This window comes from Vipera berus (assembly GCF_964194415.1).
Source record: "Vipera berus genome assembly, chromosome: 5".
Taxonomy (NCBI): domain Eukaryota; kingdom Metazoa; phylum Chordata; class Lepidosauria; order Squamata; family Viperidae; genus Vipera; species Vipera berus.
The window spans coordinates 84,220,979-84,241,222 of NC_138207.1; the positions used below are offsets into that span (position 1 = coordinate 84,220,979).

The 20,244-nt window shown below is 40.4% G+C and overlaps 1 protein-coding gene across 1 annotated transcript in view; it reads right to left on the reverse strand.

The window, feature by feature from the left end:
- CDH23 (cadherin related 23) overlaps positions 1-20,244 on the reverse strand; it is a 390,425-nt gene that overhangs the window by 277,036 nt on the left and 93,145 nt on the right. Inside the window, exons 5-6 of the mRNA XM_081328216.1 lie at positions 19,105-19,254; positions 13,686-13,844 (exon numbers count right to left, since the gene is read on the reverse strand). Coding sequence (XP_081184342.1) covers positions 13,686-13,844; positions 19,105-19,254 — 309 coding nt within the window. The remainder of the gene's footprint in view (positions 1-13,685; positions 13,845-19,104; positions 19,255-20,244) is intronic.

Consider the following 20,244-nt stretch of genomic DNA (forward strand, 5'->3'; position numbering starts at 1 on the left):
TTGAGGGTTACAGGGTGGTGATAACAATGACCTGTGGATTTCATGAAAATCAAACATGTTTAGCCTGTGTAAGGGTTCAGGGAGGATTTATGGTGAAAATAAATCATTAACAACAATTGAACAAATGGAAAAATAGATACTGGCTGATCTTGCCTTGTTGAAAACAAACTGTTTCCTTGTTGTCCAGATCCTTCCCCTCAGTATTCTTTCATCAAAAAAAGAGAGAAGGAAACAAGATGTCACAGGTATCTAAAACAGGGTCTGTGAAAGCTCAGCTGAAGAAGTCAAGCAACTGTTTGCCAGCAGGAAATCTAAGCAGGCTAAAATAAATGATTTGAGTCTAATCTTATCAAATCAGACAGAGTTAAGAGCAGTAGGTCTACTTGGAAAGTAATATTTTCTTAAGTGATTTTCTGGGAGCTTCAAAATTAAATGGAATCCATGTCACTACAAAAACAAATCATTTTAAAGTAGAAGGAAACAATTCTGAATTAATTAGCATGCATATCTGAGCCGCAATCTATATGCCTATTTGCAGTTACTTATTTGCTCTACCTCATTTTTGCTGTGTTCTTCTACATTCTTGACACTTGTTTGTACTTGTGTAAAAATACCTATATCCTACTCAGACATGGTCATATGAGGTGGTAATGTCTGGCTGATCTTGATTAATCCTAAAAAAAGCTAAGCAAAGTCAAATCTGGTTAGAATTGGATGGAAAAGAGTACCTAGAAATTCTTAAGGCTATAGAATAGACTGAAAAGTTTTATATCAGAAAGAGGCTCTATGAAACAACATCCTTACTGTTGCCAAGAAAACAACACAGAAGAATCTCTGTAGTAACCATCTGAGCTTGAATCAAAATATCCTTTGAGTCTTTAAGCATCTTATGAAAGGGACGCGGTGGCTCAGTGAGTTAGGACGCTGAGCTTGTCGATCAGAAGGTCGGCAGTTTGGCGGGTCGAATCCCGAGTGCCGCGTAACAGAGTGAGCGCCTGTTATTCGTCCCAGCTTCTGCCAACCTAGCAGTTCGAAAGCACGTAAAAAATGCAAGTAGAAAAATAGGGACCACTACGGGTGGGAAGGTAACAGCGTTCCGTGCGCCTTTGGCGTCTAGTCATGCCAGCCACATGACCATGGAGACATCCTCGGACAAGCGCTGGCTCTTTGGCTTTGAAACGGAGATGAGCACCGGTCCCTAGAGTCGGAAACGACTAGCACGCATGTGCGGGGGAACCTTTACCTTTTACCTTTTTAATCACCTTATGGAAAGCCAGTGGACACGAGACTCAACTGAATTGGGGTGATTTACATTATCTGTAGTTGTATCTTTCCAAGGACTTCAGTTGAAAGTAATTTCAGTAAGCTATGCTAGTTAAGCTGAGCCTCCCTAATATATCCTACTTGTGCAGCTGGGGAGTTCTTAGCTATTCTGCTAAGCATCCTCTTCAGCCCAGATTTAGGGGGGGGAAGCCCCACAGAAAAAAGGAAAGGTGCTTTGAATATCCCTAGCCCAAAACCCAGAATTGCAGAACTTAACAGTTCCCGTGGAAATCCTTAAGATACCAGAGGTAGCAATCTAATACAAGTGAGTTTATGTGTTTACCTGCACTTTAAAGTGGGGGTGTCAAACTCGCAATGTCACGTGATGTGTCACGACTTTTTTTCCATTGCTGGCAATAGGGTGGGCGTGGTTTCGCTATGATGCATCCAGCCTGCAGTTTGACACCCCTGCTTTAAAGGAAGAAAATGGCTTGAAAGACAGCCAACCAAACGTTTGTACTTTTGTGTATGTTTTCTGTACATACAAACACAAAAACACATACGCAGAGAGAAGAGAGAGAGAAAGAGAAAAAGAGAAAAAGAAAGACAGAAAGAATGCAAGTAGAAAGCAAGAGGATTAAATAAGACAATTACCAGACCAAAAAATGCTTCCAATATGTAAAATCAATACATTCATTCTAACTAAGGCAATAACATATTATCTGATTAAACAGGATCCCGGATTCCAGAACATGAGATTTCTTTGTGGAGAAAATACTTTGGCCTCCTTCTTAGGTGTTATTAAACAGGGCCTTCTTCTTTTATCAGCACTAGCTAAGCAAGAGCCAGCATATTAGATTTTAGATTTTATTAGATTTATATACCGCCCTTTCCCGAAGGACTCAGGGCGGTTTACAGGACATTTTAAAATCACATCAATATAAAATACAAAGTTAAAAGAGAATTAAAAGATTAAATTATCCCTGAAAATAAAACCCCAGTTAAAATTCTCAGCCTGGGTCAGAGAGCTCAAAGAGCCAAGTCTTCAGGTCCCGGCGGAATGAGCGTAGGTCAGGGGCAGTCCTGAGCTCCATGGGCAGCTGGTTCCAGAGGGCAGGTGCACCCACAGAAAAGGCCCTCTCCCTGGGTGTTATCCGCCGGCAATCTTTTACTGGCGGCACCCTGAGAAGACCCTCCCTGTGCGAGCGCACTGGACGAAGGGAACTTGATGCTGGCAGCAGGTGTTCCCTCAAATATCCCGGACCCAAGCCATTTAGGGCTTTATAGGTCATCACCAGCACCTTGAATCTCACCCGGAGGGCAACCGGAAGCCAATGCAGCTCACGGAGTAGAGGTGTTACATGGGAGTATTGGGAGACCCCCATCACAACTCGCGCAGCCGCATTCTGCACCAGCTGAAGCCTCCGGGTGGTCCTCAAGGGCAGCCCCATGTAGAGAGCATTCCAATAGTCTAAACGGGAGGTCACGAGCGCATGAGTGACTGTGCGTAGGGCATCTCGGTCCAGGTAGGGTCGCAACTGGCGCACCAGGTGAATATTAGAAGAGATCAACTTATTTTGCCCAGTCAAGTGATAGATTCCATGTGTGATATCAGACTGGGACATCCAGAGTACAGTATCCCCTCCAACAGCCTTTCAGTTTTATGATAAAGTCTTTGACCAGCTTTCATGGTACAGTACTCTGTTGTTGAAAAGAATATATGTTGAAAAAGAAAAGATGGAGACTTCTGGATGAGAGCAATAGACCAGAAGACATTCTTGGGAATGCCATTAAGCCTTTGCTTCCAATTGCAAAGTGAGGACATCTGCAAAAATTAATCACTTGGAAATTAAGAGGAATTCTGCCTACTTCCATTCATATTTTCATTGTCTTTATACTTGGATAAATTAGTTGAGCACAGAACACATTTTGGCATGCAACAGGATGCCATCTCTCAAAGTACAAGAGCAATCGGTCCAATGTTAAAGAGAAGATAATGGAAGACAACGGGAAAGGGAGGGTAAGGTACATTGTACCTTGGACAATCACTAACCATGAGCCAGCAGTGTGCAGCAGCAGCCAAAAAAGCTAACACAATCCTGGGTTATATAAACAGAGGCATAGAATCAAGATCACACGAAGTATTAGTACTGCTTAGTAAGACAACACCTAGAATACTGCAGCCAATTTTGGTCACCATATCACAAAAAAGATGTTGAGGAAAAAATTCAGAGAAGAGCAACTAAGATGATCAAAGGCCTGGAGGCTAAAACATACGAAGAACAGTTGCAGGGCTTGGGTTTGGCTAGTCTAAAGAAAAGAAGGGGAGCCATGATAGCAGTATTCCAGTATTTGAGGGGCTGCCACCAAGAAGAGGGGGTCACGTTATTCACCAAAGCACCAGAGGGAAGGATGAGAAACAATGGTTGGAAACTGATCAAAGAGAGAAGCAACCTGGAATTAAGGAGAAACTTCCCGACGGTGAGGACAATTATCCAGTGGAACAGCTTGCCTCCAGAAATTATGGGCGCTCCATCACTGGAGATTTTTAAGAAGAGACTAGACAGTCACTTGTCTGAGACGGCATACATTCTCCTGCTTAAGCGGGGGGCTGGACTAGAAGACCTCCAAGGTCCCTTCCAGCTCTATTCTATATAGAATGACAAAAGTGAATGAAATCCTTTGCCTGCAAGGTGATCTGGCTCTGCAGAAATACTGACATAATTACAAGTAGTCCTCGACTTTCAGCCATTTGTTTAGTGACCATTCAGTGTTACAACAGTTGGAAAAAAAGTGACTTAGGACCATTTTTCACACTTATGACTATTGCAGCATCCCCCCTGCTCACGTGATCAAAATTCAGATGTTTGACAACTGGCAGGTATTTATGACTGTTGCAGTGTCCTGGAGGTCATGTGAACACCTTTTGCCACCTTCTGACAAGCGAAATCAATGGGGGATCCAGATTCACTTAACAACCATGTTACTAACTTAACAACTGCAGTAATTCACTTAACAACTGTGGCAAGGAAAGTCGTAAAATTGAGGCAAAACTCACTTAACTACCATACTGTCTCATTTACCAAAAGAAATTTTGGGCTGAGTTGTAAGTCAAGTCCAACAGGTTCACGATGTATTTTCTTGCCAATGTCTTACAGAAAAAATTTTCAGGTATAATCAGGAACAAAATGAGAAGGGACCAGAAAAAAGGATCAAAACAGTACCTCTAGCTTTAATAAATTCCAGTAGGTTGACTTTGCCTTCAGTCAATGAATTACACATAGGTAGAAGAAGTGGTAGAAGGCAATTATTTTTAAAGTGCCTAAGAATGAAGAAGCAGTGACAACATTCCTGTCCTACAGCCGTGAATATTTGCAAAAGGATAATAGCTGGAAGGCTGGGATGTAACAAAACACTTCATCAAAAATGTTTTTTTTTTAAATTATGTCACTCACCACAGTGGTATGCAATAGTTCAATAATTCCTAACCTTTTCTGATTGTGAGGACCAAGACATCATCAAAAGCTTTTGAACAGCACTACATGACAAAGTGTAATTGTCATGGCAGGATTCAAAAACTTTAATAAAAATTAGTGTTTTGTGAGATCATAATTACTATGAAATTTTGTTTCTGTTGAAAATTTTATGAGATTTTGAACACCAAAATCTTGTGAGTGTTTATTACTTCATATATAGCAACATTCCAAGAGCTTGAAAGTACAGAAAAACGTGCATAGGTAAAGGTAAAGGTTCCCCCGCACATGCGTGCTAGTCGTTTCCGACTCTAGGGGCCGGTGCTCATCTCCGTTTCAAAGCCGAAGAGCCAGCGCTTGTCCGAGGACGTCTCCGTGGTCATGTAGCCGGCATGACTAGACGCCAAAGGCGCACGGAATGCTGTTACCTTCCCACCGGAGTGGTCCCTATTTTTCTACTTGCATTTTGACGTGCTTTCGAACTGCTAGGTTGGCAGAAGCTGGGGCGAGTAACAGGCGCTCACTCTGTTACGCGGCACTCGGGATTCGACCCGCCAAACTGCCGACCTTCCGATCGACAAGCTCAGCGTCTTAACCCACTGAGCCACCGCATTCCAAAGGCAGGAATTTTATCTTCCTTCGGCATCTTAAAAGCAGAAATAATTTGCAGAGGAAGATATGTTAGTCTCATGAGCTGAGTTACTGATTTGCTGAGGCTGTTAGATAATGCTTAGTAGTGCTTCTCTATTCTTAGAGCAGGGAAAACGCAAGGAAGAAGAACAAAACAAATGCATACAATACTTAATGAACAGAAATCAAAGATGTTGGTAAATAAAACGGATTTTCCCCCAGTTTGTTTAGTCCAAGAAAAAAAAGCACTATAAGACACATAAGCCGCCCTGAGTCTTCGGAGAAGGGCGGGATATAAATGGAATTAAAATAAATAAAATAAAATAAATAAAGCTCTTTGCAGTGTGAATAAATATTGTGAAACGTTATAACATCAAGAATTAAAACATTGTTTTGAAAAGCAGTTACAGCATGTGTGGTTTTAACACCTTAAACATGTTGTACATTGAAATGTTTATTGTTGAACACTAAACTGTTTTCATGACTGCTCAGCTATTACTTATTTTGAAACAAACTTTTTATTTCACGTGTCACACCTTCTTGTTTCTAGCCTTGAGTTGCAAGGAAAAATGAAGACACGTGTGATTTAAATAATGCAGGGAAAACAGAAAGGAAGAACTAGGCTGTTTTTTACCGCCTGATTGTCAGGTGAGAGGAAAACAAGAACTAAGTTTGTGCAACAAAAAAATTTCAGCACAGTATATATGCAATCCCACTTCTGCTCAGAGCAAGCGAAAGGTGTAATATCCACATATATGGGATGCACACATTTCAGCCTGCGTAAGAAGACTTCTCAAGATGAGCACAAGTTCTCTTTATCCTATAATTTGACTCTGCTGATTTAAGCTTAGTAAGAAGAGAGATTTGAAGTGTATGGATGTAACCTCCAGGGTCACGGTGTCCCTGCTTTTCTGAAATCACTCACTTTTATAGTTTGCAGCAGCACTGAATGAATGACAGGAGGCTTTCTGAGACCCGGACAGCTGTATGTATTAATACAACTGTTCATCATTGCCAGAAGATAAAGACTTTGCAGTCTGACTAGTCTGCTGACTTCCAATACTACATACTGACTTTGGAAAGAGTGAAGCCAAGCAACAAGCACTGCTTTTATCCTTGACTTTGCATAGGACCATTTATCGCAGCTACTTATTGGATGCAGTAATAAGTCTGCAGAAATTGGGGCTGAGTAAAGTCTGTGTGATCACAAAATGCAAGATTCCTAATACTTAAGAAACACTACTTCCTAATACTTTGAATCAGAACATAATACAAATTGGACATTCCTAAGGCGAACAGGAAATTTGATCTGCTCAGTGCTTATATATCCAGTTCTGTAACACTGATTTTTCATGCAGGTCATCACGTGTTAAGGTTTCATAAACCACTTTCCTGCCTCAAGCAGAGTGTCAAGGGTGAAAGGGACTAATATCATAGCTAGGGCAGAACTGCTGCATGCTAGCTAGAGAACAGAATAGAATGGAATGGAATGCAGTGGAGCAGAGCAGAGCATATAATATTCATACATAGTACCTGGCCAATCAGGTGTTCTCATACATTATACAGGCAAACACAACGATTTTAAAGGTATGTTCATATAGCAGTAGAGGGCCAGTTTAGGCACTGGGCTGGAAACTAGGAGACCATGAGTTCTGGTTTAATTTTAGTCACGAAACCAGCTGGGTAACCTTGGGCTAATCACTGCCTCTTAGCCCTCAGAAGAAGGCAATGGCAAGCCACTTCTGAAATCTAGTTAGGAGTCAGTAATGACTTGAAGTACATTTAGCCAGTATCTGCAGTGGAATATTCAGAAGCACCAGCATCCACGGGGCCCTAAGTGAGATAGTAAAATCTGTGACTATTACTAACAATGGCTTACACAGACTCTAGTATGTTTTACCCAGCCCCAGCAGTTATTGAAATAATAAGACTCAAGTCTCCCTTGAAACAAGTAGCCAGGAAACCTTTTAATAATACACCAGAAAGGTCAACAAGAATGAATTTCACACTTTCTGAGCATGTTGGTTGTTGTATATCTTTATAGCCTCCAGGAACAAGAGATGCTGAAAAAGCAAAGAGCACCCTAAATCAATGGGGGGAGGGGAGGCTTTGACACCCCTTCCTGAATCTCATGGAGTTCTTGCCAGGAACGATGAAGATATTTCATTGATAAAGTGGAGGCTTTTTGTGCCTGTTCAGTGAACCGATTGTAGTACATTCAGAGGCAAAATTTGAACAACAAAGAGCCCAGCTTTGTTTCTGTATGTTCAGCATTAACAACCTCAAATCTCTTTCCTAATAACTCCTTAATTAAAAGAAGGCAAGAATTCCAAAAAAAGGAACAGAAATGGGGCTACTGCAAAAAAAACACAACTTCTTTTAGGTACGTATTTCATTGAAAAACATTGATTATGAACTGTTTTGATACTTGAAAATTAATTCACTTTTCTCTTTTAATATAAGATTAATTATGTTTCTTCTCTGGAGTCAACGCTATATATAGGCATCCCTGCAATCGTTTTTTGCAACTCTCAAACCTCCAGAAATAACAAATTGCTGGCTTATAATGGTTTAATTTGATAAATAAATAGATTGCAATAGGGAGGAGGAATCAAGATCAAAAAAGAAAGAAAAGTCTGGAAAAACGTTTTCAGGAAAAAAAGAGCTGAAAATAACAATCCTGATTCTAATAGCATCTTGCTCTTCCTACTGTTTAGAAGCCAAGCTAATGATTGAAAAACAATTGCAGTTGTCAGCCTTCACTAGACTAACAGATCAACACCACAGGAAGGATACAATTACTATTATTAAGACTGGCCATAACAACAGGAACTTGCAAGTTTGAATCTGCTGTATCTCCCCATATCTCCTTCAAGATCATCTTCCTTACTTCCTACAGCAGCTCCTGATGCAAAAGACAGTCCTTGACCCCTGCTTTCATACGATTTATACTTATCTGCTGAGGGAGATTAAAATGTGTTACAATTCCACTAGTTAACTCATTGCAAAAAAAGTTACTCTAGAATAGGGGTCTCCAACCTTGGCAACTTTTAGACTTGTGGACTTCAACTCCCAGAAGTTGCCAAGGTTGGAGACCCCTGTTCTATAGGCTTTTCCTTGCATCTGTAGTCAATCATGTAGCATGAGGATAGAGGGTAGATGGATCAAACAGAAAAACTGAACTATTTAATTCTGCTCTAATCAGACAGCTATATCTTTGATGAACTTCTACAACAGGGGTCTTCAAACTTGGCCCTTTTATGACTTGTGGACTTCAAGTCCCAGAATTCCTCAGCCAGCGTGCCAAGTTTGAAGACCCCTGTTCTACAACTTATGTTGGCAAGGTATGGTCCTACAAAGGTTATTATGGATTTCCCATAATTTCTGACCCACATGGACAAAACGTAAGGCTGCTTTCAACACTATTTGGGTTAATAATACATTACTGGACCAACTCTTGCTCTACATTGTGCCTGATGCTTACTTGCTACCATTATCTGATACTCTGACATTCAGCCAGGCATTGCTATTTTATGGAGCCAGTGTTATCTGATTGATATACTGGGAGTAAATTTTACTTAGATCCAAACTGGTTTCCCCCAGGGTTCCCCCCCCCCTTATAACAATCCATTTCTTAGGACAGAAATGTCAATTTATGAACTTATTTGAACCTATTTGAACCTATTTTCATTTATACAAAATTCTCCCAGTCTCCAGGCGAAGACACACATAAAGATTCCTACAAATACCCTCACAAACAATTTGCTATGATTACAAATGCTAAACTAAGAACAATAGGATCAGAGGAAAGGAGAAAACGGGACTCCTTTTCACATAGGAGCATACTGGAATCTTGAATATTTTTTTAAAAAGCCCATTTATATCCCGCCCTTCTCCGAAGACTCAGGGCGGCTTACAATTTTAAGCACAAACCAATGTGCTTAGCAATTCTATGTATATGCCTGCTTATTAGGGCTTTCGCCCCCCCCCCCCAGCGGCATAATTACAAAGTCAGCTTATTGCCCCCAACAATCTGGGTCCTCATTTTACCTACCTCGGAAGGATGGAAGGCTGAGTCAACCTTGAGCCTGGTGGGATGCGAACCTGCACTAATTGCAGGCAGCTGGTGTTACTTAAGGAGGCATTAGCCCACTGCTCCACCAAGGCTCTGTCTGATTTGCCTGTCTTCTTATCCTTTTTTCTTTTAACACATTCATACTTACTGATAAAAACCCAATACTTAATTACTACATATAGTCCTTGACTTACAACCACAACTGAGCCCTAAGTTTTTGTTGCTAAGCAAGACAGTTAAGTATGTATTGCCTCATCCTATGACCTTTATTGTCACAGTTGTTAAGTAAATCTGGCTTCCCCATTGACTTTTCTTGTCAGAAGGTAGCAAAAGGTGATCACATGTCCTTGGGACACTGCAATAGCCATAAACATAGGCCAGATGCTAAGCATTCGAATTTTGATCATGTGGATTCTGCAAAAGTCATACGTACAATAGCGGCCAAAATTGTGGAAATCTTTTGGGAAAAGTATACAGTAGAAATGCCACCTTTGGTTAAGTTTCCACCAATTTTTCTTCTAATTTCTTTATAACTGTAGCCTTGTTCCACTTAATAATACTATTTTACATCGTTTTCTGGGCAACCAGTCAACGCTTTGCACCATTACTTTAATTTTATTACGTTCTACAAGCTCACTAAATGAAAGAAAAAGAAAAAAAAACCAACCAAGTTGATAGCGATCACATAACACACTGACAAATGTCCTTCTCTCAGCTTCAATACATGACCTCAATAACTGAATCCTACTGTGATCTGATTGGCTCATTGCCAAAACAAGATGACACCTGATTGGCTCTCTAAACACTCATGCTCATTGGCTACAGTCAGATGAAGGAAAGCTACCTGATATGAACCTAAGCAAGTTGTACTTCCTTTTTCTGGTTATTTGGCTATACCTTTTCATAGAATACAGTACAAACTTTGTTACATTACATTCTTGATTAAATTATCTTTCTATTGATATATAATTTTATGGTACTGCTCCAAAATAAAGTAGTGTTATTAGCCATCAAACCTCAAAAATACACTTTTCCCAAAAGGTTTCCACAATTTTGGCCACTACTGTATGAATAATGGTCATAAGCCACCATTTTTCAGCGCTGCTGTAATTTTGAATAGTCCTCCCTAAACAAATGGCTGTAAATCGAGGTATTTCAAGTTTCTCTTTTGCAGGTCTTGGTGCAAGGCAGCAGTGGCGTAGCGTGGGTTGTCAGCACCCGGGGCAATTTGCGCCCCCTAACCCGGTGACGTCATGGCATCGCCGAAAAGACGCGCCCCGCAGCGGCATAGACTTTCCAAGAAGAGTCGCGCGCATGCGGGATGCTTCCGGGTCCCTCTCGAGGGCGGCTGGGCGGGGCTCCGACCTGCAAGAGCTGCTGCATTCAAGCTCGCACGTGAGCCCCGCTAAATAAAGCCACGCATGCGCACGAAGCTAGGTCAGCCGGCCGGCGGGTCCGTCTTCGCTCGGCCAAGCCTGCCGGGGCGCCTGCGGGGCGCTTGCGGTTGGCCTGAGCCTGGGCGGAGAGTTGGGCGCTTCTATTTATTTTATTCAGTTTATGTGGCCGCCCATCTCACCTGCCGGACTCGTTTCGCTTTGCAAGAAAGAGCAGCTCGAGAGCGGAGCCAAGCCGACTCTGTGCAGCCCTTGGGGCTCCCTGAGCAGCTCAGTGCGAGCGCGCCCCCCCAGATGTTGCGCCCGGTGCGGCCGGCCCCCCCTGCACCCCCCACACTACGCCACTGCAAGGCAGTTAGTATATCCTTAGAAATGTAAATTCAGATCACTTGTGTATATTTAAAAACCTCACTGATGCACCCATCCAAAGCAAAACAGTTTGTAATTTTGCAGCACAATCTGCACATTACTGAACTCTTCCCATCAACATTCAATTGTGCCTAGAGAGTGCAACGTCTTTCAGGAACAATCACATAAATGAACAGCACTTTTGACATGTACAGAGTGTTTCCTCTCGAGTATCAAAAGAATACAAACAAGCACTTTCTTAAAAGTTGGGGATCAGCTGGAAGGCCAATCTGGATTTCAAGGCTAATTGCCTGTATTCTGATTTATCATAGAGGATTCAACTCCTGGCATTTTGCATTTGCTTCAAAATGCTGGCATAGCTGGAAGTGTAGGGGGAGAAAAGATGCTATAACAATCTCATTGTTTAGTGTTTGACAGCCTGACTAGCTAAACATCTGTTTGAAATATTAATAACTGTCAGATGGGAACAGCTCAGGGGCTCTATATGGTTTCATACCATCTGTTTGTAGAATAAACACACTTACATATAAACCCTTTAAAACATTTTGTCTGAGTTCTGTCTTCCTGTTTGCATATGTTGGTTGATGGGACGTAGGGGAATACAACATATCAGTGCTGAATGGGGTGGGCAGACAGAGTTGAACATCTTATTGGGAAAGGCATCCAAGGCCCATTCAAGTTATGCTGCTGATATGTTTGCCTTCGTTGATTATTTTTCGTCAATGAAACTGCTCATATCCATATAAACAAACCAATGCATATGACCTGGATAACCCAAGCACAGCTCTGGGGCGTATAATCAATGACTTTGCCATTTATCTACAACTCTCTTTTCAGCCCCTGTGTTTATAACAGAAGAGAGCTTGTGAAGAATCTGCCAACGTGTCAAAGTCTAAGTGTCAAAGGCCCATGAGGTGAAACCTATTCAAAGGAAAGAAAATCATGCTTGTGTAACTGCAGTGGTATAAAGAATACCAGCAACTGCTAATGTTTTATTGTAAAAACCAGCTTAATATTAGATTTCCTAAAACCCTCTGGTTGTTATTAAAATCAAGCTTAAGGAAAGAATATTCTTTGGAGGCAATATATCTACTAATTGGCCCAAGTGTTACCCCTCTTAAGGATGCCTGTTTACATCTTCCTGATGCAGAACATTCGCTCAACTGTCCTTTCTTCACTTTGGTGCTGTTGTGTTCCAGGTCTGCTAAGCCAGACACCATTCGGGCATACCCTGATCTGGCTTGAATGCAGCTGTTTAGTGTTCTGCAGGAGCCCTTGAAGACCTGGCAAGATGGTTACCAATTTGTAGTTTTTGATGTGCGCGAAGGTGATCCAATGCGTTACGGAAGAGCAATCATGCCAGCTATATTTAATTGTATAGATTGCAAGGGTGACTCCAAAATGTAATTTTATCATATTTTACCTATACCTTAAATTATTGTACACTATTATAATTTCATTTTAGATTGTATTTTATTCCCATTTCATTTTAAATCGTATTTTATTCTAATTCCATTTTAAATTGTATTTTATCAAATTCCATTTTAAATTGCTTTTATCAAATTTTAGTAATAATTTGTTGCTGGAGCTTTGCACTTTGATATGGCCCAAGGGCTAATCAATAAAGACTTATTATTATTATTATGTTTAATTTGTGGCAAAGAAAATGAAGACATTGAAATTTAGAATTTTCCTGGTCTGATATTCCTAGTTGTAGTATGGCTCATAGCCGGCCAAGTGGGGTTCTTGGCCTTGAAAAAATCTGCATTCTAAACTTTTAGCTTCAAATCAATTGTAGTATGGAAAGTCAAAGAAAACATTCTATTTGTCCTGAAGGTTATCAGATTTGGGCAAATGACTAGTAGATGAGATTAAAAAAATGGTTGCTTTTTTTCTCCTTTCCCTAATAATTCCTTTCTATAATTAAATAAAAGAACTTCTCCCAACCCAAAGAAATTAAAATTGGGAGCAATAAGATACAGAAGAAAATAATATTTTATTGTCAGCTAGTAGTTCTCTGGATTTTTTGCAACCCAGATCTGGTAGCCCTAACATCTCTAAAAAGTGAAGGCTTGTACAATATTACAAATTCACAACAGAATTTTCAGAATTTGTCTGATTAAATTGACTGGAAAATAAGCATAATCTCAAGTTCCTTATGTTTCTGTTCCCCATTCTTTAAAATCTGATCTACAGTAAGGGACAGTTATCATCCTTTACTTGTCTACCTATTGATCTAGCTAAACCTATTAAAAATAAGTGAATCTAGATTTAAAGAAACTAATCAAGTATGCATGTCCGTGTAATTTTCTTTTCTTTAGAATGTGAATACTATGATCAAAATTCATTTAAGTGTTTAATTACAAAACCAGCATATTTTCTAACCCATTTTCAGGTTACTGAAAATTTTAAAGTTTCAGCCACAGCTAAATTGTAATGTATTGGTCTAAGCAACTGGGGAAACACACATCTTCTGCTTACCAAAACTCTCAGAATTGTAGTTCCCACTGTGACATTTTCAAACAGGCTGACATTATAGAGGATCTGGCTGAAAACCGGTCGGTTGTCATTCTCATTGATGAGGTTAATCTTCACCCGTGCAAAACCAACGTGGTCAGGTATGCTCTCATTTGCAAATAACTAAAGAAAAAGAAATGCAAAATAATTAGAATAAAACTTTCTCTTCCAGTGAGAAGCCCTTATTTCCCTATAAACGTCTTTCACAGCAGGCCAGCCATGAAGCCTTGAACCAAACCGCAAAGAGAAGCTAATCTGAACCTGTTAGATACCAGAACATCTGGAAATCCCACCAGCACAAATCATAGGGAAAAAAATGAGATGGTCAGTCTGTCAACCTGGAATATATTTTTTATCATGGTTTCTTTTTTTGTGATCTTTAGAAGGAACACCAAGGACATTTTATAGTCCATAGAATCTGTTGGTGTATCACCAAATACATTAGCTCACAAGTCTGATGCTATACATTAATCAAGGCATCCCATCTTTGATTCTGCTTGGAAGTATGTTGCAAATCCTTACAATAAGAAAGATGGCTACATCTGAAACCTGAAGAGCAATATGCTAGTATAAAAAAAAAGAAGAAGCAAATTTAGCATTGGGATAAGTTTGGAAATCAATATCTGAATTTTGGCCTGGCTCACAAGAGGATTACATGCTGTTATTAGATAGGCCTATCTATCAATATTTTTTTACCTGTGCCAAGCAAATATATTACTAGCAGAAGAAGTAACAGAGAGAGAGGACATGTTCTGTTGGAGTTTGCTGAATTGTAAATGATGCTTCTGAGAGCATAAACTTCTACTAGAATATATTGGATTAGCAGCATTCCAAGGGATTTCGAATATATATTCATCAAATGTAAATTAGCAGCCTTCAAGCATTTGATGCATATATTCAAAGCTGCCCTTAATCCTAAACAAGCTCCCTTCATGAGTTTTAACCTACCCATCAGGAATATAAATACAGGGCTAGCAGCATCGTGATTAATATATATATATATTTCAAATGTTAACTATCTTCCCTTGCAAAAAAAAAGCTAACAGAGCGAGAGAGACCTTGTGGCTTAAGAGGCAAATAACACTGCCTAATATGCAATCAGCCCAGGTTCGAATCTCAGAAGGGTATAGCTGACTGATGAAGACTAAAGAGTTAGAAATGCATTTCAGTTTCCCTTTAATTCTTTGTTAGTAATTTACACACACACACACACACACACACACACACACATATATATATATATACACACATACATATATATATATATATATATATATATATATATATATATATATATATATATATATATATGTAAATTTTAGATTGCTAACAAAGAATTAAAGGGAGACTGATATGCATTTCAAACTTATTTGTTTTCATCTGTCCGCCATACCCTTCTGAGATTCGAACCTGGGCTGATTGCACATTAGGCAGTTGTTTTAACCTCTAGGCCACAAGCTCTCTCTATATATATCACTCAAACCCTCTTTATTGCCACACCAGTCCAAAGATTATCGTACACATATTTACGATAAACTTATCTTTTAACCTTTAACCCCAGTAATTTCTATTTCTGTTTTATGCCTTACAGTTCTTCAGAAAATCTGAATTTTATTCATGCTTCTTTGCCACCGCCAATGCATAAAGACTAATAGCAACAGAGGCTGCTGGCATGGTGTTTATAGAGCAGCTCTGACTTTTTTTTACAAATTTACAGCCCACTGAAACCCTGGGATGCAGCTCAAGCAGGCAGCTGGGAAGAGCCCCACTGCCTGAGAGATGCATTTAAACTGAAGTTTTATTGGACATAAAACTTTCATAGCGGCAAACCATTAAAAAAAGGGGAGTTCTATTTAAGCTGCTGCAGCTGGGGTCCTAAATTTTGGAAGGCTCATAGCAGATCTCTCTTCTCTTTCTCTCTCTCTCTCTCTCTCTCTCTCTAGCTAAAGATGAATCCTATGAGACGGACAGTCATGAGCGAAGTAGCAATTAATGCTAATCGATACATGCCAATGTTTTTATCCCTCATTTTTGCCACGTTCAGCTGATTAATGTTGTGACTTTCTACCCATCGGTGACAATCTACTTTTCTGCTGTCCAATAATAAGGCAATTAACACAAAATGTAGAAAATTCTGGAACTCATACAGATTTGTTTTTCACGTTCCCGAAGGCACAGAGTTATGACGCATGCTTAGCTTTGCATTAGCTCTGTATTTCCACAGCTGCTATTTCTCATCATCATATGAGAGATCCTAAAGACTGTTCACGAATCATGGTTCAGTGACCCACAGCTACCAGTAAAACTAATTTCTTACTCAACTATTCTCGGGGAAGGCCACAAATTCTCAAGCCCCACATGCCAGCAGAGGGGCCTGGTATTGCTTAGATGTGTAACATGACATCAGCATTTAATGGTCCTTGACTCCAAGCAAATATTAAATGCTGTCTCTATTTTATTTATATGATTTATTTAGCTGCTTGTCTCTCACAGGGTGGCGTACTAGAATCAAAGCACAAAAACCCATTACACCTAAAGGTTGCCAACCCTTGATATAAGGGATTACTGTGGCAAATTTATCAAGCCAGACCTAAGGGGGAATAAGTTGAGATGGGGCTATTCCCGGAGACTGGCCCCATCCAATTCTAATTCTCCTTGAACTGTATCCAGTTTGTCATTCTACAACAGCCATCCAAGCTCAATGTTTTAGTTCTTACTTCTCCATCCTTTTTTCCCCCTTTCTTCTGTCAGTGCAATGTTTTGATTTTTAAGCTTGCGAGCACTTCCTAGGTTCTCTAGGAAATGTTTGACTGGAGGGCAGGATAAAAATGTAAATCACAATAAGTAATTATTATGAAAATAAGCATTTGAAGGATATTATATCAGTGGTGGGATTCAGCCGGTTCGCACCAGTTGGGCAGAACCGGTAGCTAATTTTTTTGTTGCCCAGGCCCAGAATGGACTTCCAGAAGTGGCATCCACACAGAGAACCGGTTGTTCACATATTTGAATCCCACCACTGTATTATATCCAAGGCAATGTATTTCCAACAAACATGGGAACAAACTGGAACACTCACATCCAACAAACACGTCTAGGAGTATTCTTTTTATTACCAGTAATCTTTGGTTAACAATGGCAATTGGGACTGGAATTGCTATTGGTAAGTGACGCAGTCATAAAGTGAGACATCTCATATGAATGCATGCTTAGCTCTTTGTTTTCACTTAAAAATTAAAGGGCTATTCCCACCTCTCCTCCGCAAGTAACATGTAATTTATTTTTGTATTCAAGATTTGGTCTTAAGATTCAAATCGGACAGTTGGTCATTAATCTGTATTGTGTCAAAGCAATTCCATTCTCTTTTATTGCTAAGCTAATTAGCTCACAGGCCCCTCATCAAAGCAATATCTTTTAAAGTGTATAGGCACTGTAGACCCCCAGAACTCCATTTGTGATTTGTTAAAATAACACAACTAACCTTCACGTCTACATGGCTAGAGTTAACATGTTACATGAAAACAAGAATCTAGAAAAAATATTTCAAGTTCAATACAGTTAAGGTTTATATTTTATAAAAGAAGGGCTCATACAAGTCATTCTGCCAATGAACATAAAACCTGCAAGGTGTTCCAGCCAAACTTGATAAGTATTCTGGGATTTATTCAGCAAAAGGGCTAATATACACACAAACTTTTTTTGCAGCTGTGCTCCATTAAGCATCTGCCTATTCTGGCATATGACCTGATTCCACTGCTGCTTGGCCTATGGCACGGGGACTATAAAAATTTATGAAAACACACCAAATGCATTTTAACAATTTCATACAAATATATGTACACCTGGATGTTGGATGCATCATCCCCATCCACCAATTTGTTCCTTTAACGGTGCAGAATAGGGAAGGGATCACCTGCTGTCTTACTTCTCTCTCAGTTCTGCTCCTTCTATGTTAAAGCGGGGAATAACTGAAGTCCCTTTGGGACTCGGCATGCAAATTCTCTGTAGTATTGTTTTCAGAGGCTCTTGAAAGTGCTGCACTTTTTAGTAAATATAAATTATTGTCTGTCCTTTAAGTCTCTCTCTGTTTTTGCCTGCTATTAATCCCTGTTTTACCAGTTTATAATACATTTCCTGATGTTTATTAAGTAAACATCAAGCTATACTTTTTTCCAGCTGAACTGAATGGTGCGTGCGCTTGCTTTGACCTGGATGTAGAGATTAACTGGGTGTATGCTGGGTGCCAACATAAATTGGAAATTACTCATAGTAACTTTCCAACATTGGAAAAGAATAAAACAGGTTAGCTACTTCTAAAGTAAGATTCTGAGGGTTGGGCTGGAGAGTGAGAGAATCTTTAAATAAACAATTTAGAATGGTTTTCAAGCAAAGAAGACGGAAATGTCACCAAAAGTATGTTTATAGTAGTCTTCATGGACAAGTAATTCTATGCACATTTTATTTAAAGAAAAGTCTTGTGTTATTACACTGTAATAACTGAGCCTCTACATTCTTCAAAGCAGCATTCACCTGCAATACAGGGTAATAGCTAGTGCAGGGGTCTTCAAACTTGGCCCTTTTATGACTTGTGGACTTCAACTCCCAGAATTCCTCAGCCAGGCACGCTGGCTGAGGAATTCTGGGAGTTGAAGTCCACAAGTCATAAAAGGGCCAAGTTTGAAGACCCCTGAACTAGTGTGTTTTACAGGTTTGTGGGAAGAAGGACGGGGAACATGAACCTGAAATGTTCTGAACTCTTGATGATGTGACCATACAGGTAGTCCTTGACTTATGACAACAATTAGGACCAGAATTTCTGTTGTTAAGCAAGGCAGTTGTTTAAGTGAGTTGTGACCGATTTTATGACCATTGTGCAGTTGTTGAGCAAATGACATCATCATTAAACAAATCTGGCTTCTAACTTTGCTTAGCGGAACCTGGATGGGAATGTGATGATGATCACATGACCCCAGGATGCTGCAATCATTGTAAATCCATGCTGGCTGCCAAACACCTGAATTTTGATCACATGACCCTTGTGGAAGCTGCAATGGTCATAAGCGTGAAGACTGGTTGTAAGTCACTTTTCCAATGTCACTGTAACTTTGAACAGTCACTAAATGAATGATTGTAAGTCAAGGACTATCTGTACTGGTGGCTATGAATATCTAATCACCTTAATCATCCTACTATCTTTGCTTTATCTCCTATAATGAAGAATAATAAACTATTTTGTTGCAAAGTCTACTCTAAACAAATTAGCCATCACATATATAGTATATCAACATCCCATATCATAGCTGGACAATGCCTAATCTTATTCAGTCCCTTGGCTTTCTGCCACCTCCCCATAATGTTCACGCAATGTTTAGAGAAGTCTTACGGAAAATACGTAGCGAGGGATTGTCTCGAAATCCAGGGGGACTGCCACTCTAATCCGAATGTCTGCTTTTCCTTGGATTGAAGTCGGAGAGATGATAAAATGATTGGAGTTGTTTCCCACCAGGTAAACTTCAAAAACACTGTTGAGTCCCTGGGGGAAAAAAAAGAAAGGTAAATATATTAAAGCCAATGAATTTGGATGCATTGTTGGCATGGAGCCTTGGTGGAGCAGTGGGCTAATGCCTCCTTAAGTAACACCAGCTGCCTGCAATTAGTGCAGGTTCGCATCCCACCAGGCTCAAGGTTGACTCAGCCTTCCATCCTTCCGAGGTAGGTAAAATGAGGACCCAGATTGTTGGGGGCAATTAAGCTGACTTTGTAATAATGCCGCTTGGGGGGTGTATGAAAGCCCTAATAAGCAGGCATATACATAGAATGAAGGCTACTGCTAAGCTTGTAAGCCGCCCTGAGTCTTCGGAGAAGGGCGGGATATAAATGGAATTAAAATAAATAAATAAATAAATGAGTGAGTCACTCTAAACACCTTAAAGAATCTGTCTAATTCAGACATGTCAAACACAAGGCCCGGGGGCCGGATCCGGCCCGCGAAGTGGTTTCATGTGGCCCGCGAAGCCATCCTGGAAACAGTGAGGGAACGGCCCCCACTGCCTTGGCCCTGGCCCAGAGACCCTCCTTCTGCCAGAGACCCTCAGATCTGTCCCACTCCTGCCCAGGCCCCCATAGGCACCCTTGATGCAAACGATGTAGAGCTGGCCATGCCCACCCAGTAGGCCATATGCACTCTAGCCACGCCCACCCAGTAGGCCACGCCCACCCTGGCCATACCCACCCGGCCCCCTGAGGGCAACCGCAATGCTGATGCGGCCCTCAATGAAACTGAGTTTGACACCCCTGGTCTAATTCAACAGACAAAAAAAGAGGTAGAAAACAAAATAAAGAGGAAATAGCAGTTTGGGAAGAGACTAAATATTCAAGATGGTTGTATGTGAGGGTGGGGTGTACATTTGGGTGAACTGCCAACTTGGAACACAAGTCAGATCAGCTTCTTATGGCCAATTGCCTGATGTTGGTAATCAATGCCAGCAGCCAGTGTTTCAGTATGATCCATCTTGCTGAACCT